We start from the raw sequence: 25354 nt of genomic DNA, 5'->3' as shown, positions 1-25354 counted from the left end.
CGTGCGACTGCTACCGTTAAGGGTAGCAGGTGTCTGATAAGGGTAGCAGGGTATCTGATAAGGCAAGTGTGACATCACAACAAACCTGGTTTCATATACCATAAAGAAAGTCAGCATGGGTTTAAAATTAAATGGCTTAGGATTTAAATAGGATTTTGGAATATATTTTAATGAACAAGGTTAAAAGCAGAAGTTGTGTAAGGTAAGCAGTGATTTATATTTATGATAGTAATATAGGATGAAATATGAGTTAAAAACAACTAGTAATGTGCAGTAATTTACCATTATATATAGGGGGGGGGATGAGTGGAGGTAGGTACTTCAAAGTACCTTCCCAGGACAAACCTTAGCATGTACATCCATCCCTGAAAGTTTCATTTTCCTAACCCAGCTCCTTTCCAAGATAGCCAAAAGTAACTAAAGTAGAATTTTACCCCTATATCCACTCCTTCTCCCTCTAGAGGCAGGGGCGTCGTTTGGGGTGGCAAGGGGGGCAGTTGCCCCCCCCCCCCAATAATGCGGAGAAAAATATTATTAATCCCATGGCCTTTGACTATCCAGATATGCACCATTCTTGCCCTCCCCCCACAATAAAAATGCTGGAGATTTGCTCCTGTCTAGAGGGTCCTGAAATTTGCCTATATGACAGGTCTATACCTATTGAAATTTTTACAAAACAACATTTTACGGTAATTATTTAGCCTTGGCCCCCTCATAAGGAGACATGTTAAGAAAACAATTCTTACTTTAAAATATGTATAATGATCCTAGTTCTTATATTATCCTAGGGGAGAACCTTTATCATAAAGTTTTTCCTCTAAAAATCTTCAAAAGAGATATAGTTTGCAAAAATTACCATACATTTAATTCAATTCTTAAGTCTTTTTAAATTACCGCTTTAAATTGTTACCTGATAGTTATTTTATAGGTAGTACTCATGCTGGTCTTTTTATTTTATTTTTAAATAGCAGTGGCGAAGGCCAAATAGCAGTGGTGAAGGGCAAATAGCAGTGGTGTAAATACGAAATATTAATAGTAATGGTAAAGGGCGAATCGCAGTGGCAGAGGGCGAATAGCAGTGGCATAAAAACAAATTATTAATAGCAGTGGTTAGGTTAGGTTATGACAAGAAATGAAAACGTAGATTATCATTAAAAAAAAGTTTTTCCTATTAATTATGAAAATGAAAAACAACTTTCTATAATCTCAATATACCACTACTTTTCCTTTAAATATGTTTTTTGACACATGTGTTAAACACGTGCTAAATACTATCTATAAGACAACTTATTAGGCAGCAATTTCAAGCGGCAATTTAAGAAGACTAAAGCATTGAATCAAGAACGTGCTGATATTTGAAAACTTTTTCTCTTTAGATAATTTTTAGAGGAAACACCTGATGATAATGGTTCTCCACTTGGACAATATAAGAACTAGGATCATTGTACATATTTTAAAGTAAGAATTGTTTTCTTAACATGTCTCCTGATGAGGGGGCCAAGGATAAATAAATACCAATTTTACTTTAATTTTCAGTTATCAGTTTCTTTTTCTCTGGTTTTAGTTCTGAAAATGCAATTCCTATTATTTGAGTAGAACTTTAAGTGATATCAATGTTTTTTTTTTCAAAATTTAAGAAATGTATTTGCATAGGCTATCTTTAAAACCATATAAATTGGGATTGAGCAAAGTTATGAAGCTAAAAACAATTTTGTTGTAAAGAACTGTATAGTAAGAGCAACTTGTCACAGCAGTAACCAAAACTCTACAAAAAGGAATTTTAATATCAATAGATGATTCAAAAGAATTGGATTTTTTTGCTGATTTTAAATATATAAATTTCATCAAGTTTACTCATATCCATCAAGTTACGAGCCTGAGAAAATTTGCCTTTTTTTCAAAAAAGGAGAAAACACCCCCTAAAAGTCATAGAATGTTAATGACAATCACAACACAGAAAATCAAAAAAATTTACAAAACAGAATTTTATTATCAATAGATGCACCAAAAGAATTGGATTTTTATGCTGATTTTAAATATATAAGTTTCATCAAGTTTACTCATATCTGTCAAAAGTTACAAGCCTGAGAAAATTTGCCTTACTTTCAAAAAAAGGGGTAAACACCACCTAAAAGTCATAGAATCTTAATGAACATCACCCCATCAGACTCAGCATATTAGAGAACCTTACTGTAGATGTTTTCAAACTCTTATCTGCAAAAATGTGGAATTTTGTATTTTTTGCCAGAATTAAGATCATGGATGTGTTTATTTGTTTGCTGTTTTCTTTTTACCAGGGGTGATTGTATCAACCCAGTGGTACTAGAATGTTGTGAGAGGGCTCATTCAAATGGAAATTAAAAGTTCTAGTGCCTATTTTTATTTAAAAAACCAAAAAATTTAAAGATAGAATCACTTTTTACAAAAAAACTGCATATTTCATATCTTTTCATACTGCTGTCTTTCAAAGATATTTGATTTTTGAAACAATCAAATCAAACAGTTCTTGATAACAAACTGTATAGTAAGAGCAACTTGTCCCAATACTAAGCAAAACTCTAAAAAACGGAATTTTAATATCAATAGATAGCCTACATAAAAAAATGGATTTTATATTGATTTTAAATATTTAAGTTTCATGAAGTTTAGTCTTGCTCATCAAAAGTTACAAGCCTAGAAAAATTTGCCCTATTTTTGAAAAAGGGAAAAACATCCCTCAAAAGTAATATAATCTTATTGAAAATATTCCATCAGTTTCAGCACATCAGAGAACCTTATTGTAGAAGTTTCAAGCTCCTATCTGCAAAAATTTGGAATTTGGTATTTTTTTGCCAGAAGAAAGATCACAGATGTGTGTCTATTGGTTTGCCTGTTTCTTTTTACCAGGGGTGATTGTATCAACACAGAGGTCCTAGAATTTTGCAAGAGGGCTTATTTGAACAGTTCTAGTGCCTTTTTTAAAAAAAAAAAAAAATAAAAAAAAAATAGAATCACTTTTTACAAAAAAACTGCATTTTTATAACTTTTATCCCTGGTCTTCAAGATTGATCAATGATGTCATCCTAATTGTAGGTTGTAGCCTGGTTGTCTCTTACTATTCCAATTAAGAAAAAGTCATAGGCCTTTTATAACTAAATAAACATGCATCTGTGATAATTCTTCTGGCAAAAAATACCAAATTCCACATTTTTGCAGGTAGGAGCTTGAAACTTCTACAATAAGGTTCAGCTGGCTGAGAGTTAGCTATCCTAACCACTAGGCTATATAAGATTTACTAAAATATCTGGTTAATGAAGTTTATTGTAAAGAACCCTTTGTTGCCGAGGCAATACTAACTCTGAAATAATTCTGAAAATGAAAGCAAATACTAACTCTGAAGTTGCCAAGGCTCTGGTTATGGTAAAGAGCAAATGGAAGCCCAAAGAAACCAAACCCTGTGATTCATTCAAATTTTCTTCATTATTGTAGCTAGGAGGTAACTAAAACAAGTTTCTTTTTAAAATTGTAAGTAAAACTAAGCCATTAGCAGGTACAACTAAACCATAAGCTACTGACAAATAAGCCAACAGTTGCATCTAAAACTAAGACAACAGCTGCAGAAAATTAAGTCAATAGTTACTGGTAAAACTAAGCCATTATCTGTGGGTGCAACTAAACCAAAATATGTAGACAATTAAGCCAACAGTTGTATTTAAAACCAAGCCAACAGCTGCAGACAATTAACCAGCATGAACGCTATCTATAAAACAACTTATTAGGTGGCAATTTAAAGCAGCAATTTAAAAAGACTTAAGCATTGAATTAAAAATGTGGTGATATTTGGAAACTTTTTCACTTTTGAGAATTTTTAGAGGAAAGACTTGATGATAAAGGTTCTCCCCTTGGATAATATAAGAACTAGCCTAGGATCATTATACATATGTTAAAGTAAGAATTGTTTTCTTAACATGTCTCCATTTGAGGGGGCCAAGGATAAATAAATACCCACTTTACCTTAATTTTCTGTTATCAGTTTCTTTTTCTCTGGTTTTAGTTCTGAAAATGCAATTCCTGTTATTTGAGTAGAATTTTAGGCTAAGTGATATCAATGTTTTTTTTTCAAAATTTAAGAAATGTATTTGCATAGGCTATCTTTAAAACCTTATAAATTGGGATTGAGCAAAGTTATGAAGCTAAAAACAATTTTGTTGTAAAGAACTGTATAGTAAGAGCAACTTGTCGCAGCAGTAACCAAAACTCTACAAAAAGGAATTTTAATATCAATAGATGATTCAAAAGAATTGGATTTTTTTGCTGATTTTAAATATATAAGTTTCATCATGTTTACTCATATCCATCAAGTTACGAGTCTGAGAAAATTTGCCTTTTTTTCAAAAAAGGGGAAAACATCCCCTAAAAGTCATAGAATGTTAATGACAATCACAACACAGAAAATCAAAAAAATTTACAAAACAGAATTTTATTATCAATAGATACACCAAAAGAATTGGATTTTTATGCTGATTTTAAATATATAAGTTTCATCAAGTTTACTCATATCTGTCAAAAGTTACAAGCCTGAGAAAATTTGCCTTATTTTCAAAAAAAGGGGTAAACACCACCTAAAAGTCATAGAATCTTAATGAACATCACCCCATCAGACTCAGCATATTAGAGAACCTTACTGTAGATGTTTTCAAACTCTTATCTGCAAAAATGTGGAATTTTGTATTTTTTGCCAGAATTAAGATCATGGATGTGTTTATTTGTTTGCTGTTTTCTTTTTACCAGGGGTGATTGTATCAACCCAGTGGTACTAGAATGTTGTGAGAGGGCTCATTCAAATGGAAATTAAAAGTTCTAGTGCCTATTTTTATTTAAAAAACCAAAAAATTTAAAGATAGAATCACTTTTTACAAAAAAACTGCATATTTCATATCTTTTCATACTGCTGTCTTTCAAAGATATTTGATTTTTGAAACAATCAAATCAAACAGTTCTTGATAACAAATCGTCTCTTACTAGGTTGCTAGCTACTGCTGCAACCCGGAACTGTATAGTAAGAGCAACTTGTCCCAATACTAACCAAAACTCTAAAAAACGGAATTTTAATATCAATAGATACATAAAAAAATAGATTTTATATTGATTTTAAATATTTAAGTTTCATGAAGTTTAGTCTTGCTCATCAAAAGTTACAAGCCTAGAAAAATTTGCCCTATTTTTGAAAAAGGGAAAAACATCCCTCAAAAGTAATAGAATCTTATTGAAAATATTCCATCAGTTTCAGCACATCAGAGAACCTTATTGTAGAAGTTTCAAGCTCCTATCTGCAAAAATTTGGAATTTGGTATTTTTTTGCCAGAAGAAAGATCACAGATGTGTGTCTATTGGTTTGCCTGTTTCTTTTTACCAGGGGTGATTGTATCAACACAGAGGTCCTAGAATTTTGCAAGAGGGCTTATTTGAACATAAATTAAAATTTCTAGTGCCTTTTTTAATAAAAAAAAAAGATAAAAAAAAGTAGAATCACTTTTTTACAAAAAAGATGCATTTTTATCACTTTTATCCCTTGTCTTCAAGATTGATCAATGATGTCATCCTAATTGTAGGTTGTAGCCTGGTTGTCTCTTACTATTCCAATTAAGAAAAAGTCATAGGCCTTTTATAACTAAATAAACATGCATCTGTGATAATTCTTCTGGCAAAAAATACCAAATTCCACATTTTTGCAGGTAGGAGCTTGAAACTTCTACAATAAGGTTCAGCTGGCTGAGAGTTAGCTATCCTAACCACTAGGCTATATAAGATTTACTAAAATATCTGGTTAATGAAGTTTATTGTAAAGAACCCTTTGTTGCCGAGGCAATACTAACTCTGAAATAATTCTGAAAATGAAAGCAAATACTAACTCTGAAGTTGCCAAGGCTCTGGTTATGGTAAAGAGCAAATGGAAGCCCAAAGAAACCAAACCCTGTGATTCATTCAAATTTTCTTCATTATTGTAGCTAGGAGGTAACTAAAACAAGTTTCTTTTTAAAATTGTAAGTAAAACTAAGCCATTAGCAGGTACAACTAAACCATAAGCTACTGACAAATAAGCCAACAGTTGCATCTAAAACTAAGCCAACAGCTGCAGAAAATTAAGTCAATAGTTACTGGTAAAACTAAGCCATTATCTGTGGGTGCAACTAAACCAAAATATGCAGACAATTAAGCCAACAGTTGTATTTAAAACCAAGCCAACAGCTGCAGACAATTAAATCAATGGTTGCAAAGTATTTTATGTAAAATACATAATGCCATTCTATCCAAAAGTGCAATAATAGAAATAACAAACAATTTTAAGGGTTTTTTGGACATGGATACAACAGATGTTGGAAGGCAGTGTACCATTTTTAAGGCAATCTGGGAATTGATGATTTTATTATCTTAACTTTTAATTACTATGTGCTGTCGTTTGTTCTTTACTTGGTTTCAGCTATATCTGCTGAAAGTAGCATAGGCCCCATTTATCATGAACATTATCAACCCTTTATTACATTACACAAAGGGTCTATAATGTTAATGATAAATGGGGCCTATGATACTTTCAGCAGATATAGCTGAAACCTAGTAAAGAACAAACAACAGCATAGGCCCCATTTATCATGTAGCATAGGCCCCATTTATCATGAACATTATCAACCCTTTATTACATTACACAAAGGGTCGATAATGTTCATGACAAATGGGGCCTATGCTACTTTCAGCAGATATAGCTGAAACCTAGTAAAGAACAAACAACAGCATAGGCCCCATTTATCATGTAGCATAGGCCCCATTTATCATGAACATTATCAACCCTTATTACATTACACAAAGGGTCGATAATGTTCATGATAAATGGGGCCTATGCTACTTTCAGCAGATATAGCTGAAACCTAGTAAAGAACAAACAACAGCATAGGCCCCATTTATCATGTAGCATAGGCCCCATTTATCATGAACATTATCAACCCTTTATTACATTACACAAAGGGTCGATAATGTTCATGACAAATGGGGCCTATGCTACTTTCAGCAGATATAGCTGAAACCTAGTAAAGAAAAAACAACAGCATAGGCCCCATTTATCATTTAGCATAGGCCCCATTTATCATGAACATTATCAACCCTTTATTAAATTACACAAAGGGTCGATAATGTTCATGATAAATGGGGCCTATGCTACTTTCAGCAGATATAGCTGAAACCTAGTAAAGAACAAACAACAGCATAGGCCCCATTTATCATGTAGCATAGGCCCCATTTATCATGAACATTATCAACCCTTTATTACATTACACAAAGGGTCGATAATTTTCATGAAAAATGGGGCCTATGCTACTTTCAGCAGATATAGCTGAAACCTAGTAAAGAACAAACAACAGCATAGGCCCCATTTATCATGTAGCATAGGCCCCATTTATCATGAACATTATCAACCCTTTATTACATTACACAAAGGGTCGATAATGTTCATGACAAATGGGGCCTATGCTACTTTCAGCAGATATAGCTGAAACCTAGTAAAGAACAAACAACAGCATAGGCCCCATTTATCATGTAGCATAGGCCCCATTTATCATGAACATTATCAACCCTTTATTACATTACACAAAGGGTCGATAATGTTCATGACAAATGGGGCCTATGCTACTTTCAGCAGATATAGCTGAAACCTAGTAAAGAACAAACAACAGCATAGGCCCCATTTATCATGTAGCATAGGCCCCATTTATCATGAACATTATCAACCCTTTATTACATTACACAAAGGGTCGATAATGTTCATGATAAATGGGGCCTATGCTACTTTCAGCAGATATAGCTGAAACCAAGTAAAGAACAAACGACAGCACATAGTAATTAAAAGTTAAGATAATAAAATCATCAATTCCCAGATTGCCTTAAAAATGGTACACTGCCTTTCAACATCTGTTGTATCCATGTCCAAAAAACCCTTAAAATTGTTTGTTATTTCTATTATTGCACTTTTGGATAGAATGGCATTATGTATTTTACATAAAATACTTTTTTAGAAAATGAACCTCTGTTGGCCCTATAGGGTTTTCTTAGCCATTACTTGAGAACCAGTTATGGTTATTAGGCTATTGTCCAATGATGTTTAAAAGGCTATGACAGTTTAGTGGCATTTTATTCTTATCTTGGGTGTTGGCTGGCCTTTTCGACTTTTAGTTGTATGTAAAAAAAAAATTCTCAAGAATGGTAAACAGTAGTAAAAACATGATATTATATAAGAGATAGGCCATACCTATCAAATAACCATAAATGATGAAAAACCATAATATTTGATTGTCAAAAAGATTAGAGCGTAACCTTAACAACTCAAGCTTCAAAACTTCATTTCTTTATCTATTTTATTTTTACTCTAAGTATTTAGAAATAAAGTTTCTTCTCTATACAACCTTCCTATTTACTTTTATTGAAAAAAATGTTTAAAATTGACCATATCTATTATCAGGCTGTACAGAAAACAACTGAAAGGGATGTGACCATATTGGTCTCTAGCAAAAGGAGAATTGACCCATGTTTGGTAAAAGCAAACACTTTTACGTGGTTTTAGCTTCAGAATACTGATTTCGGGTAAATGAAGTCCTTGCCATTGCTTTATCTGGCGCATCTCTTCCCCCTCCCTGCTCCGTAGTGCTGGTCTGTGATCATTTCCATGTGCATTCTCCCCTGCTTTTACTTGATACTACTTTATTTTCTTCATTAAGTAATTTTTGAACTCTTTTCAGGATATATAAGTCACTAATAGCAAATGAAAGAAGTAAAATCTTAGTTTTAAGAAGTTATAGTAGATATGCTCCTTTTTATGAAGAAGCCATCACTGATCAGGAGGAGCTGGAGAAAATCAATGAAGGTCAACGTCCAAAGCCGATAGCTGTCAAAGCAGCTGAGTCTGACCAGACTACTTTACTATTCTATGATGAAACCCTCAGAAAATTCACAAATTATGTTATGAGGGAGGGGATGAAAGAAACAGCTCAGCATCTAATGAATAGGGTAAGCTGATATCTTAGACTAATTGAAGTCATTCATGTGAAAAGTAGCCTAAATGTTTTACTTGGAGGGATGATGCTTGGCCGATAGTAATGCTCTCTAAAGCTATTTTTCTGAATCTCTGAAAACAGCTGTTTTGTATACGAACTCAGCTTTCCAGCAAAAGCCATTCAAAAAGCTTTTTGAGGTACTATATGTTGTTATGTCTGTTTAATTTTCTTTTGTGATGTTTTGTAAGAAGTTTTAGTTCAAAATGTCATCCCAAAACTCCCTTTTATGCAGCAATGGAATCATGATTAAAGTTTTTTATACTCAAAAGAGGTGCCCCTCCACCTCTCTCTCTCTCTCTTTCTTTTGAAAAAAACAGTTATTGGGCATCAATTGGTGTTTTATTTCTTCTTCATGCTTGTTTACAATTGGTATACACAGCCAGAACTTTAGGGTTTCAGACGATATTTTGAGGATTGGGACTGATACTATGGCTTTTTAAAAATGATTCTAGTGGGGTTTTTTTCCTATTAAAAAAACACTCAGAAAACCTGGTATGGGCTTTTAGGATCTCCCCCCCCCTCCTAAAGGCAATTTGCAACATTTGAAACTTAGAACATGAAACAAAATAGGTGGGGGGGGGGCTTCTTTTACTATTAAGTGAACTATAAAAAAAAAATTAAAATAAAATAAAATGAACTATACAAAAAACCAGGGGATACAATCAAACACCTGTTGTTCCCAAAACACATAACACAGTAATAAGAGTAAATGGTAAAAGCAATGTCGATTTATTAGTTTCTTCTTTCCGGTGAGAAAATATTAGCTTCTTCTTTCTATATATTTACAAAATTGGGCTTTTTCTCTTGTTTGCTGCAGGCAGAATAAGTTATTTAAACCCTATAGCAATGCTTATTATAGAAGCAGTGGAAAAATTGCTATCTTGGAACCCGGGGGACCAATGAGGGTGTTTGCGAGTGTTTCAAAGTTAGACAGCTTAACTATAAAGTACCAAAAGTTTGTAACGTCATAAGTTTGCAATTTCTAGACATTTAAAAATATTTTTAGATTTTAATATCTATAAATTCCATATGATAGCTCAAATATGGTCGGTTTTTTCAGTCATTTAGGTGATTTTTCATATTTATTTGTCTTCCCGAATTTTACTCGTCGTATGTATAGGCCAACTTTGGTCGCCTTTATATGGGAATCTTAGAATTAAGTTGAACAGTGTTTCAAATAAGATTAAAAAATTTGGAACCGCTGTTGCTGTGCTCATTAATAAAGCATGAGAAATGTCACTTTCTTTTATTTTTCTGTATTGGAAGCTGAATATTGGGTGTTATTCTCCTTGTAGCCCAGTAACTTCAAACTGTAATTGCTAAAAGCTGTTATTTATTTTTTGCAAGGAATATTTTTTTATTTGGGCTGAAAAAGAACATGGATTTTTAAACATGTTTTGGGAAATATTTAATTGTGTTATTGTTTAATATTGCTTTACAAAACAATTTCATATTGTTTTTTTTGGGTTGAATAAAGAACATAGATTTCTAAGCATGCTTTGGGAAATATTTTATAGTGTTCATATAGAATTTTTACACTAGTAGCAGTAGAAATAAGTCTTCTTCTTGGCTTTCTGCTTCACTTTTTAAATTTGTCAGTGTATTCTCCAAAAATAAGAACTGGCACCAATATAGACAAACCGATTTTTTGTCATCAAGTGGTAAACAGTTTGTAAAGACCAATTCGAGTAAGTTTGTATCAAATATTTAGAGACAAAACCATAAAATAAATTTAATAATACAAATATAAATAAGAATTTATAAATTAATGAAATCAATGTCTGAACCCATTTTATTCAGCCGTCTCTGTGTCTGACTCCGCCTCCCTTGACACTTTCTGCATAACTTCAAAATAAAGGATTGGCTTCAGAGCTAACGAATAACTGCCTAGACCAAACTTTAAAAATCTGGGAAAGTCTGCTGATTCACTTGCTCTGAATGCTATTATACAAAATATAAAACAACTTCCTCTAGGGCCGTGATTCCCAACGTGGGGCGCATGCAATATTTTGGTTGGTCACGGACAGGGCGGGTATCCTTCGGCCGACTACACTTTAGAGCCTTAGTTTTGAGAAAAAACATTTTTCATGTAAAAGACGTCACATTCAAATGCATTAAGAAAGCAAAAAAGAAATATGACAGTATTACAATGATGTAATACATTATATAAAAGATGTTGTATTCAAACAATATTTCTTCATTAGATACCAAGTTAAGGGCCTTTTCGGCTTTTTTCGGGTGAATAAATGTAGAATTCTGAATAAGAAAATTTAAATATCATAAGGGGAGCATAAGGATTTTGGAAATGCCTAGTTGGGGCATGGCCCAAAATCTGTTTAGAGCCACTGCTCTTAGTATTAATCACTATTCACAAGCATCAGCTTGTGTATCTTGCAGAGAACTGTTCATTTGTATTATTTAGTCGAGAATTTGACTTATAAAGCTCTAAATGAATATCACATAAAATCATAAAGACTTTCTCACAGCAAGAGCTAGATTCATAAATAGAATATACGCATAAATATAACACGAATAGATAAAAATAGAGATCATAATTGTATGTAAGCTTATTTTGTGCTCAATAAGATAGAGATACACAAAAATACACATTTGTTTCACCTTTTTATTGTTAAGTTATTCACAAAAAAAAGCGATTTGTCTTGCATCTAAATTTTATTTATTTTATGACTCAATCTGTTTTATTTATGAGCAGGTTGAAAAAATATTAAATAGTATTTTCAACTATTTGTATTTTCTGCATTTTTCTAGACATTTATGAAAATCAAGCAGATTCAATTGACCAAATTTTTGGATGCACAAACACAAGAGGAAAGGCAAGCAATTGAGTTGAATCCATTGACCGTTTTTCACAGGGCTGTCCGAAATTGTACGCCTATTCTGGAACTGACTCCTATCAAAAGAGGTGGACAAACGTATCAGGTAAAAAGTTGACAAACGTATCAGGTAAAAAGCCGAAAAAAACTGGAAATAAATGTTATATTCATTTTTGATTTGGTTTCAAATCATTTTTTTTATTGAATTTTTTCATTTAAGCTATTTAACAAAACATAGTTTGACATATTTTGACATACTGTCTACACTTAAGATCTAAAAGCAGATACAAAAAGGTGTGTCTCCAAACGCGTTTCCAAGGCACAACTGATTTGAAAAAAAAAATAGAGAGTGAAACTTTTCATTGAAGCTGTTCTTAAGTTGATCCTTGAGTGATTGTTAAAATTCAAAAATTTGTTCCAAACTTACATAATAGTGGATGTTTAGCAATCAAGAAATATATGTGAACAATAATTGAATATGTATGTATGTATGTTCTCGAAAACGGCTCCATATTTTTTCGGAAAAATTGGTATCTTGGGACATTTTCGTAAAAAAAAACGATCTAAATAGGTCAGAAGTCTGAGAAAAATTGTCAAGAGCCTTAATTTTGGTTTTTGCGAATGACGTCATGTAGTACAAATTACAATGACGTTATACAAGTAAAACAATACAATGACGTCATGTATGTCATGGCATCAAAAGTTACAATGAGGGTATGCACGTAAAAAAAATACATTGACGTGATATAGGTCAAGACATTTTATGAGGTAATTCCTCTTATATAAGCCACCTAAGTTTCCAAATGTATTCGGCTATTTATCTAACACAATCAGTTATTTATCCAGTACAATGTCTAAAGGAAGATCCCAAAAACGAAAATTTGCAGTTGTAGTTATTACAAATGATGATTCTGTGGAACCAACGCCTAAACATATATAAGACCTGGTTCAAGCAGAGGTTTAGAAGTAGCTCAAGTACATGTTTTCCTACTTGACGAAGCACCCATGCTTCCCAAGTATGATTTCAGTTTCAGCGGGAGTTTTTCTGCTTTCGTTGAGAAAGCACCAAAGAGTTTTTCTTGGGGAGGTAGAGGTTAAATAAGCAGGGATAACATTCAGTCATGTGTCGATGTTAATGTCTTTAAAAGAGAAGTATTGACTATTTCCAATAAGCCACTGGCTTCTACTTACTCGTGGATATCTGTTTAAAAACGGAAATAAGGCATTATCAGCATACTTAAAATTATCTTCTATTTTAGGTCCCAGTGGCTGTTACTGAGAGAAAGGCAAATTTCATAGCGATGAATTGGCTCATTGATGCTGGTAAAGACAAAGACAGAACCAAAAGATTTTATGATCAATTGGCTACCGAATTAGTTAACGCTTATAATGGAGAGGTAATATGCTTTGGTTAGCATTTAGTTCAGGGTTCTAGTTTGTAATCTCCTACTAACAAACCATGACAAAAAGAAAACCTAAAGCCTGTAAAGTTGAACATGATAAAAGCCCCCTTTTTCTGGCTCAAAAAATGATAGCGTTCTTGGGGATCTTAAAATAATAGTGATGCGCTGAGTACCCTTTAAAATTAACATGATTGGCTAGGTCAAACATGTAAATACAATTTTAACATTCTAAGCGTTCAAAGATTTTCATTAAAATATCGAGGCTCAATATGAAAGAGTTTAATTAAAATTTATAACTTGGAATATCAACATTTTTATTTTCGTTTTCGCGAAACGTTTGTGTTACCAGTAGTTACGATGACAATGTCACTAGTGTTGGTAATCGACCTTTCAAAAAAAATCTAATTTTTGATTGAAATTGGTTGTGCCTTGAAGAAAACAGAGGGAATGGAAAATTATTTTGAAATTAGCAAACTATGATAAGAGAAAATCTAATTTTTGATTGAAATTGATTGTGACTTATGGCCTTTAAGAAGACACAGGGAATGGAAAATTATTTTGAAATTAGCAAACTATGATAAGAAAAAATCTAATATTTGATTGAAATTGATTGTGACTTATGGCCTTGAAGAAGACATAGGGAATGGAAAATTATTTTGAAATTAGCAAACTATGATAAGAAAAAATCTAATTTTTGATTGAAATTGATTGTAACTTATGGCCTTGAAGAAGACACAGGGAAAGGAAAATTATTTTGAAATTAGCAAACTATTATAAGAAAAAATCTAATTTTTGATTGAAATTGATTGTGACTTATGGCCTTGAAGAAGACACAGGGAATGGAAAATTATTTTGAAATTAGCAAACTATGATAAGAAAAAATCTAATTTTGGATTGAAATTGATTGTGACTTATGGCCTTGAAGAAGACACAGCGAATGGAAAATAATTTTGAAATTAGCAAACTATGATAAGAAAAAATGTTTGTATTTTGTTCGATCATTCAGGCGATTGTTTTGTATGAATGATTGAATTGGTCTTCCGTGCGATTTTTCCATGGCATCCGATGGTTCAAACTCTTCTTAATAATGTCACAGAAAATGGTCTACAGAAGATTCATTTGGCTGAGAGGTTATCCCACAACCCACCGTGCAAAAAAGTGGGGTAGCAAAGTAGCAATGCTACTTGGCAGTTTTCCATGCTACTTTGACATTGTTGGCAGATTTTGTCTGAAAATACCAGTGCTTCCACTATCCCTGAATTTTCGGAGGTTTCCCCAAAAAATCTGTCTTCTCTCGAAAAAAATCGGTTCCCCAAAAATCTCCTTTCAAACAGGGTTGCCACCCCTAGTGATTTATCATTAATGACAATCCACCGCTAGTAACTATCATTTTCACTTAACTTGACATAATTTTTTCACTACTTTCCAAAGTTTTGTCTCAACTATTTATTACACATCAAAAACCCGACATCAATCATTGAATTACTGACCTTTCTTCCTACGCTAATAAAAGCATAATGTTTATAAGACTATACCATTTCATCAAACATTCTCTTGTGACTCGTAGTGAAGAATTTCATTTGAACACGTTTAAATTCAGTGTAATTCTGAGCATCGATGCAAAGAGGGCTATTTCATACATCTGGACAGTGAGTTTAAATTTTGTTTTCTTTTGCTGTTGTGTTTAATTTTCAAATGTCTGAAAATGTAAGAGATTTAGATTGAAAAATTATTCCAAAATGAAAAAGGGAAAGCAGGGTACCTATACAAAGAGGGGGGAGGGGATTTCGTGATAAATTTGGAGATATTTTTATTATCGAGCTATAAATTAGATGAACATACCACTCGAGACTTTTTTTATGCCCTTTAACTCAGAAGTTAAATGGACCATTTAAGATCATACCCTTCTCTCCTATTTTCTGCAATTTAGTTTGAGTACTTTTATAATATACTGCCAACACTCAAGTTTACGCTGTGTAAAACTTGAGAACAAACCGGTTATATCTGTTTATTAAGAAACAATTAGCTTACGCTCAGTGGAAAACAAGTTGCTGGTTACAGAATACATTGGAATTATGTAATTTGGGTTATATATTCGCACATTAATTAGGGGGGTAGGTTAGCTTTGGTTTGGTCAGCCCCGATTGATGTGAAAATTTATAGCCCAAATTTGTTTCTAAAGTATTATATTTTCATCATGTTTTGGTATTTTTCATTAGAATTAACATAACTTCACTTCTTGAGTGTTGGCGGTATAATACATAAGTGTCGATTAAAGGAATTTATCTTTTTGCCAGGAATCTTCACCATTTAAAAATTTGTTGAAATCTGTTTTATTTGGTATGTAAAAATTAAGTACTTTTCTTTTTTCATTGAGAATTCTATTTTCCATATAACCTTTTATCCTCAAATGTATTCTCCTCCTCCTCCTCCCCTGACCATTGCTATTCTGGTACCCTCCCCTGCAATGTTTTTGGCGAGCATCCATGCTTGATTGAGTGGTTCAACGACAGTTTGGGATCTTTTTATGGTCTAGGATAGTTGTTCAGTAAGTGAAGGAAATTTTATAGAATGGCTATTCTGTTCATATTAGGGCATTGGAATTTTTTTAATACCTAGGTCTACCTCCACAACTTCTAATGCTTGAGCAATTTCTAATCCTGAATGGAAACTAATCCTGAGATACAAATAATAGAATTAAAAAAAATGTGGCAGAATTAGATTTGCCATTAAAACTTTTCCTATAATCTTCTTACCGTAATATTTGCGGCCCCTCCCCTCTTCCCCTCTTAATGATACAAAATTAAGCTACATATTATATTTAAATTTGGGTAATAGTTTATTAAAACGGAAGCGACCCCAGAACATTATTCATAAAAAATTGTATATTATAGCCGAAAGTGAAAATTCGGTTATTATTTCAAGATTGTTCTCTTGTAAAGCTTTATATTATTTTCAGACTTATTTTTTTTACAAACGGTTGGTCTTAATTTCTTACTCTGCTACCTGATATCTGTGTTTGAAGATTGACCAAACAGTTCGTGGTAATGAACTGTAAGTAACTCGAAACAACAGGAACTAAAACACTAAAAAAGAGCAACTACAAAACAAAAAAGAGCTGTTTTCATTTTTGATATTCTTTTTTTTACCACGTGATGTATCTCTTTTGAAATATCTCTTCTCAGGAGATGCATGTATCTCTTCTGCAAGAAGAGATGTATCTCTTCTCACGCTGCTGCTTTTTAAAACTTATTTCAAACTAAAAGCTCATAGAGTTTTAATGTCGCTGTGTGAGAATTTACTATGTGAAGTTCTTATTTACTCCACTTCTCTTTAGCCGGAAGTGAATATTTGTCCAAATCTCGCACAGATAGACAAATTCTCTCAAAACTAATTTCCGTCATTTAAAGGATCTTAAAAGGGCTGGTAGCTGTCAAGGTGTACATACAGTTAAAGCAGGTAAAGGGGAAGCTAGAATGTGTAAGATTATTAGCCTAAAACAGCCACACTACAATGTAGCAGCAATTTCCTGTTTATTTTTGGGATTAGATTAGGCAAAACTAATATCACAGCTTCAGAATGCATATGATCTGCCAGGCTGCCAATCAATATTGTTCTCCCAGAAAAGCAAGTGGTGGTTTTTCTAGTTGTAGTATAGTGGTCAATGAGTATCAAGTATGCAGCTGGGGATGCATGATTTTTATAATACCAATAGAATTGGAGTATATAACTCCATTCATAAAGTAACAACAGTAAGCTATATACAGTATACTTCAGACTTTGAATACTGTACCTCCACTAGCATTGTTAGAGTAAATATGATGTAATACTTTTGATAAAATGGTACATACAAAATTATGGGGTATGATCTTTATGGCTAGTATATGGCTTGCCACTGAATTAGATTACATTTTTAATTGTGGTTCAGAAAATCATTGATATTTCTAACTGCAAGCTATGCCAAGTTACATTTGGTACTCTTCTGCAAATTTTACGTATAAAAGTATTTTTTACTCAAAGCAAAACTGTCAAAACACAAGTTGTGCTGCTAAAGTATCGGCAGCTTTTGGAATTCTACTACTGGCAGCTTTGGAACTTTTTGCACACCTGCGCACAACTGACATTAGATAATACCACAAAAAAACTTACGGTATCGTCGAATACCGGTAATTTTAAATAACTGGTTGTTATATACGTTATCACGACCTTGTTGAAATTGCAAACGGTGCATATGACTAATAAAAAAGTAAGAAAAATTGTCCAGTAGTTATTCGCCTTGTGGGAATAACAATAACTTCTATTGTTTGGTGGTAATCTAAAATGGTCATCAGACCAGACCTGCCTGATCTGATATGGTATGAACCAAACTAAGCTCTTTCGTGAGATAATAATAACCTGGATCTGACGGAACTTTTGGGTTTTAAAGCTAGTGATAGTTGAACGTCTCTTCCGTAGGTACAGATATTCGTAATTTAAGGTGCTTTATGGCCATTACACATTTCAGTGACATTCAAAACTTAAAATTTATTGGCCGTGGAGAGATAGCTTACTACAGGATAATATTTAAGAGACTTGAGTACTTTCTTCATTAGGTTGTAGGGGTATATAATAAGTTTCAGGATGTTAAGAATTTTGCTGGTTTGGGTTCTAAAATGAAGCAGCTTTATTTATTAAAAGGCTTAGAAAGATATTCCAGGTTACAACTTAGATGCTGCTCAGTCTGTACTCCTCTTGTGCATTTTTATGCATTTATGAAGTAAAATATAATTATTATTTTTACGTTTGACAAAGAAAACATTTAGACTTACTTTTCCGAAGACTCCAGATATGTGATATTTTGGTACTTAAAATTTTGGAGGTGTCTCCAGTTTACCTTGAGGCTCGTATTTCTAATCGTAGCCCAAAGGCCAGTGACTGTTTCATCAAAAGATATAAAAATAAGCTCGGAGACTACCTTGGCTAGAAAATATAGCCAAAAACAGAAATGAAAAGAATCTGGGTAATATTTTCAATCCTGACAAATCACAGGCAGTGCAATAGTGCTTCCTAAATAAAGGCTTCAATGCACTATTTATTTATTTTTTCTTTTGACAGGCTACTTTGTATGGGAATAAAAAAAAAAATTTTTTTTTGGGGGGGGGCTCATACGATTGGAAGTTAAACGTTTGTAATGCCTTTTTAAGAGTCAAATTTGATCCTCCTCTCACGTATTTTTAGCTGCCCTCTCCCCAAAGACTTCGAATAAAAATTTCTATGTAGCCATTTTGTACATTATAATTCAAATGTCCAATAATCATGCCTCCAGGCATGACAGCCCCTGGGGCAAGGGTTGTAATTTATGCAATTTTTCAATTGTTTACATATAGGATTTATTATTGGGAAAGGGGGGAAATCCTGGGTGTGTCCGAAAAGGCTTATGGTATTAAAGCAAAATTTCAGGACATATTGAGGGAGATGTTGGAGATGTACGTTGTACAAAATGTTGGGAGATGTACGTTGAACAAAATGGATATCTCAAAATTTTAATTCGATGTGTTTGGGAAAATGGTGGGCGGGAGAGGGGCGTTAGTCGCTATCCAATCACTTTCAACTATTAAAAAAGGCATTAGCCCTTTCAATTTCAAATTGAATGAGCACTTTTGAAGTTTCTACGACAACACTTTCAATAAAAATTTTATATGCCCCCTGGGCAAAATTTACAACCCTTACCCTGCTGGCTGTGGGGGGGGTGTTGTCATCCTCAAAGACCTAATTTCCAAATTTTCAACTACGTTGAATAAAAATGGCTATCTATAAATTTTGATTGGATGTGTTTGGGGAAAAGGTGGGCGTGAGAGGGGGTTTAGGTGTCCTCAAATCACTGTCGACTATTAAAAAGGGTACTAGCCCTTTGAATTTCAAATCGAATGAGCCCTTTTTCAAGTTTCTACGACGAAGATTTCAATAAAACCTTATATACCCCTGGGCATACCTTATAATCCTTGCCATGATGGTTGTGGGGGAGTGTCCTCCTCAAAAATATTTTGTCTATCTAAATTTTTAGATTGGGTGTGTTTGGGGAAAAGGTGGGCGTGAGAGGGGGGTTAGTTGCCCTCAAATCACTTTCGACTATTAAAAAGGGTACTATCCCTTTGAATTTCAAATCGAATGAACCCTTTTTTAAGTTTCTACGACAAAGATTTCAATAAAAACCTTTATGTCCCCCAGGGCATAACTTGTAATCCTTGCCCTGTGGGTTGTGGGGGAGTGTCCTCCTCAAAAATATATTTTCTATCTGGAAAACAACTACGCTGAACAAAATGGCTATTTCAAAATTTTAATTGGATGTGTTTGGGGGAATGATGGGTGTGGGGGCGGGGGGGGGGGGCTAATTGTCCTCCAATGACTTTCGACTATTAAAAAGGGCACTAGCCCTTTGAATTTCCAATAGAATGAGCTTTTTTTGAAGTTTTTACGACAACGCCTTCTTTAAAAACTATATGCCCCCAGGGTATAAATTAAAACCCTTGCCCCGAGGGTTGTGGGGGAGTGTCCTCCTCAAAAACATATTTTCTATCTAGAAATCAACTACGCTGAGCAGAATGGCTATCTCAAAATTTTCATTGGATGCGTTTGGGGAATGATGGCAAAATTTTGATTGGATGTGTTTGGGGGAATGATGGGCGTGGGGGGGCTAGTTGCCCTACAATCACTTTCGACTATTAAAAAGGGTACTAGCCCTTCGAATTTCCAATCGAATGAGCCCTTTTTGAAGTCTCTACGACAACGCCTTCTATAAAAACCTTATATGCCCCCAGGGCATAACTTAAAACCCTTGCCCTGAGGGTTCTGGGGGAGTTTCCTCCTCAAAAACACATTTTCTATCTTGAAATCAACTACGCTGAACAAAATGGCTATCTCAAAATTTTGATTGGATGTGTTTGGGGGAATAATATGCGTGGGGGGGGGGACTAGTTGCCCTCCAATCACTTGCCCTGAAGACTGTGGGGGGAGTGTCCTGCTCAAAGGTATAATTTCCTGAACTTTGAACTGTGTGGAAAAAAATGGCTATCTCAAAATATTTATTGGATGTGCTTGGGGAAATGGTGGGCGTAGAAGGGGCGCCAGCTGCTTTCCAATCACTTTTGCCTATTAAAAAAGGCACCTTCAATATCCAATCGAATGAGCCCTTTTTGAAGTTTCTATGACAATGCGTTATATAAAAATCTTATATGCCCCCTGGGCATATATTTACAACCCTTGCCCTGAGGGCTGTGGGAGGGGGGGGGTGTCATCCTCAACGACCTAATTTCCAGAACTTAAAACTATGTTGAATAAAATTGCTATCTCAAAGTTTTGATTAGATGTGTCTGGGGAAAAGGTAGGCGTGAGAGGCGGGTTAGTTGCTCCTAATCACTTTCGACTATTAAAAAGGGCACTAGCCCTTGGAATTTCAAATCCAATGAGCCTTTTTTAAATTTTCTACGACAACGTCTTCTATAAAAACCTTATATGCCCCCAGGGCATAACTTAAAACACTTACCCTGAGGGTAGTGGGGGAGTGTCCTCCTCAAAAATATATTTTCTATCTGGAAATCAACTAAGCTGAACACAATGGCTATCTCAAAATTTTTATTGGATATGTTTGGGGGAATAATGGGCATGGGGGAGGGGCCATTTGCCCTCCAATCACTTTCAACTATTAAAAAGGGCACTAGCCCTTAGAATTTCCAATCAAATGAGCCTTTTTTGAAGTTTCTACGACAACGCCTTATATAAAAACCTTATATGCTCCCAGGTCATAACTTAAAACCCTTGCCCTGAGGGTTGTGGGGGAATCTCAAAGTTTTGATTAGATGTGTCGTGGGAAAAGGTAGGCGTGAGAGGCGGGTTAGTTGCCCCCTAATCACTTTCGACTATTAAAAAGGGCACTAGCCTTTTGAATTTCAAATCGAATGAGCCTTTTTTAAGGTTTCTACGACAACGCCTTCTATAAAAAACCTTATTATCTCAAAATTTTGATTGGATGTGTTTCGGGAAATAGTGGGCGTGGAAGGGCGTTTAGTCGCCCTCCAATCACTTTCGACTCTTAAAAAGGGCACTAGCCCTTTGAATTTGCAATCGAATGAGCCTTTTTTTAAGTTTCTACGACAACGCCTTCTATAAAACCCTTATATGCCCCCAGGGCATAACTTAAAACCCTTGCCCTGAGGGTAGTGTCTTCCTCAGAAACATATTTTCTATCTGGAAATCAACGACACTGAACAAAATGGCTACCTCAAAATTTTGATTGGATGTGTTTGGGGGAATGATGGGCGTGGGGGGGATAGTTGCCCTCCAATAATTTTTGACTATTAAAAAGCGGCCTAGAACTCTCGATTTCCAATCGAATAAGCCCCTTTTGAAGTCTCTACGACGACCCCTTTCAGATGAAGTGCCTTGCTCTAAAGTAAAAAAATAATATATGGTACATTGTGCCAACATTGTGCTTATATGCCCTCAGGGCATAACTTAACACCCTTGCCCCGAGGGTTGTAGGGGAGTGTCCACCTCAAAAAGATATTTTCTATCTGGAAATCAACTACGCTGAACAAAATGGCTATCTCAAAACTTTGATTGGATGTGTTTGGGGGAATGATGGGCGTGGGGGGCTACTTGCCCTCCAATCACTTTCGACCATTAAAAAGGGCACTAGCCACCCCAATTTCCAATCGAATGAGCCCTTTTCAAAGTTTCTACGACAACTCCTTCGATATGAAGTGCCTGTCAAAGAAAGAAGAAAAAAACACATTTTGGCCACATCGTTCTTTACTTAGGCAGCGCTAGCGTGCTGTATATGATAAAGAAAACCTGTCAATTAAAAACGAACAGAAATTTAAAGATACTTTTCCAAAAAAGAAGCTTCTAAAAAAAAAGTATAGAGCTTGATTAAACCAAAGACAACACAAATAAGGTAAAAAAATTTATTCTAGCGTAAAACAAATATAAAATCACTATAAAAAATAAGTGAACCCAAAACGAACAGAAATTACAATAAAGAATCAAGTCAAACTTAAAACGAACAGAAATCATCCCAGGCAAGAGTATAGCTAATGCCTCCCATGCGTTCTAAAAATCAAAATGTCGTTTGCGCTTTACTGAAAACAAAATACGTTTTGAGCGTTTTTTCTTTCATAACGTTAATGAATCCAAAATTTCTGAGACTTTCAGGAATGAACACTAGCATGATTTTCTTTCTTTTTTTGTAAATGACATGACAAATAAAAACACAAAGTTTGAATTAAAAATTGTTTTCAATAAAGTGCAAATGACGTCGCCTCCCAAGAAGTCCTTGTTTCCCTTAAACACTTCCTTACGACCTCTCCCCACCCAGTTGGGTACAATCTGCTTTTTGTTTGACCATATAGTTGACCGAAAAGAACCAATTTCGGTGATCTGTCATCTTTCTTCCACAGAATGTGTCCTAGCCATCTAGCGGGATAGAACAACTTTTTTCGTACAGGCTACTGTCTAAAGTACTGTCAGTCAGGCGGGTACCCAAAACAATCCGTAGACAATTCCTCTGAAAAACATCTAATACGCTGGCTGTTCTACTTTTAGCATCTTCACAGCACCCAGCATCTTTACTAATAATACTACCTACCTAAACGAAGCCAACCACTTGATCGATCGTCTTGTTATCAATACCACCTCTTCACCTTCACTTTTTCCCAGTCCAGGAATGAGCCGAGTACTTTGACTGTGTTATATGTGTTTTTATTTGTTAATAAACCTATTAGACTTGAAAACTTGATCTACGTCTCATCCAAGACAAGATAACAAATGCTAAAGACCCTTAAAAGTGCTTGGACCCCTACTCAAAAGTGTTTGAATTGGACCAGCTTATTCGTCAGGTACATATACAGGCATTTATTCCTATATATTATGTGTATTGGGGCCTGTTTCATCGCTTGACCGGAGGATTATAGAAACTGAAAATATTTTAGTTTACCTGATTTGGGGCTCGGGAAGCTTTCTTCTTACATACCTGGGCGTATTAGATAATAAATAGAGTTTTCTTCGTTTGATATTTTCCTTTGGTGGATTTCAATTTATCAGCGATGATATATTTATTCCTGATTTATTGTTACTTTTGTTTGTATCCTTTATGTCGTTTATTCTTTTACAGGGACGTGTTGTCCGCAGAAAGATAGATCTACATAAACAGTGTGAAGCAAATAAAGCCTATGCTCACTACAGATGGGGCTAATTACTAATTTGTCTTTATTTTTTAATAAATGTTTTATTTAAGTTTCTTATCATTTTCGTTATTTCAGATTAAAGCTTGGTAAAGACAATAATCTATGGACATGATATGTACCATGTGATTCGTCTAATAATATTGCTAATACACAGTACAAATAAAAATTAAGTCAGGTGTAGGTTTCTATGTTGTCTTTTCTTTTTTTTGGGGGGGGGGGATTTGGAGTAAAATAAAATCTTTTTTTTTTACGTTTCCCTTCTGCAAATTTTTATCCTGGGCTCAACGCTGTAATTCCTCTTTATCCGTGTTTTTATTGCAGTGGTAAATCCACCAGAAGAAGAATTATTACACAAAATTGTGGGTGACCAATTTAGATTAAAAATCTAATAATGAAGCTGCTAATGAAAAAAAAACATAACTACTACTACTAACAACTCACCGCAGCACCAAGCCGCCTGAGGCCAACACAGCTACGCACGCTCCTCCTTCATCCCAATCTATTCGAAGCCTACCTTTTTACACCCGCCCATGAAGTTCCCATTTCCTTTAAATCTTTCTTTGTGACGTCCTCCCACCCCAGACGAGGACGACCTGCTTTCCGTTTAGCCCTAGACGGTTTGCTAAAAAAAAAAAGCTTCGGCAATCTGTCTTCTTTCGTCGATGTAATATACCCTGGCCATCTAAAATATTCTTTCATTCTATTCCTAGAGAGTGGTATTGAGTCACATTTTTCGTATAGCCTATTGTTTGAAATACTCTCAGTCAGCCCGGTACCTAGAATAATCCTTAAGTATTTTTTATGGAAAACATCTAGCAAATCTTCATCCGCTTTTCGGAGCCCGCATGCTTCAGAGCCATATTTGACCACTGTCATCACTGTAGCTTCTAACATTCTAATCTCGGTTTGCAGACTTATCTTCCTATTCTTCCAAAAAAAATTTAACTGTGAAAAAACACCTTGAGCCTTGGCTGTTCTACTTTTGACATCTTCACCGCTCCCACCATCTTTACTAATAATACTACCAAGGTAAGTGAAGCTGTCTACCTGATCAATATTTTCATTTCCAAACATCGCCGTTTCTCCTTCACTATTTCCTAGCCTTAGCGACTTAGTCCTCTTAACATCAATTTTCCAACCTATTCTAGTGCCTTGAGCTCGCAAAACCTCTAAAACTTCATTCATTTTGCTCATACTTTCATCTAGGATGCTTAAATCATCAGCATAATCTAAGTCCAGGAGATTTTTTCCTCTTCATTTGATTCCGTGGTCTCCCATTGCCTTTCCTATGATCCTTAAGACAAAGTCCATCAAAATAATCCATATAAAGGGGGATAGAACACAATCCTGCTTAACTCCTGATTTAATACAAAACCAGCTGCTAACCTCATTTCCTACCTTAACCGCAGCAGTGTTATTCTCGTACATATCACTAATCACTTTAATGTATTTTTCTGGTAAACCATACAAGGATAACACCTTTACTAAAGCTCTTTTATCAACGAAATCGAATATTTGTTCGTAATATATAAAAATAAAACTGAGGACCAAAGGTGTTTGAAAACTCAGGCACTTCTCAATTATTAACCTAAGAGTGAAAATTCGGTCGACACATCCTCTGCCTTTTCTAAGACTGCACTGTTCTTCTCTTAAAGCTTTTTGTACGGCATCTCTCAGTCTAAAAAGTATCATATTACTAAGTAATTTACTACCTACAGAGACCAGACTAATCCCTTGATAATTCCCCCACTGACTTTTATAACCTTTCTTACAAAGTGGCTTAGTTAAGGTTTTCCTAAAATCGTTAGGTACTTCCCCTT

At 34.5% G+C, this 25354-nt stretch overlaps 1 protein-coding gene across 1 annotated transcript in view; it reads left to right on the top strand.

Moving 5' to 3' along the window:
- Nucleotides 1–23584, top strand: part of LOC148949499 (small ribosomal subunit protein uS7m-like) — a 31386-nt gene extending 7802 nt beyond the window's left edge. The window contains exons 2-5 of the mRNA XM_089092992.1: nucleotides 8763–9030; nucleotides 11847–12017; nucleotides 13171–13308; nucleotides 23462–23584. Of these exons, the coding sequence (XP_088949118.1) occupies nucleotides 8763–9030; nucleotides 11847–12017; nucleotides 13171–13308; nucleotides 23462–23542 (658 nt within the window). The 3' untranslated portion in view covers nucleotides 23543–23584. The remainder of the gene's footprint in view (nucleotides 1–8762; nucleotides 9031–11846; nucleotides 12018–13170; nucleotides 13309–23461) is intronic.
- Nucleotides 23585–25354: the final 1770 nt, after the last annotated feature.

Source organism: Artemia sp. Qi Xiang Cuo, chromosome 8 (genome assembly GCF_049724085.1).
Source record: "Artemia sp. Qi Xiang Cuo chromosome 8, ASM4972408v1, whole genome shotgun sequence".
Taxonomy (NCBI): domain Eukaryota; kingdom Metazoa; phylum Arthropoda; class Branchiopoda; order Anostraca; family Artemiidae; genus Artemia; species Artemia sp. Qi Xiang Cuo.
This window is presented reverse-complemented; position numbering and strand designations above follow the sequence as displayed.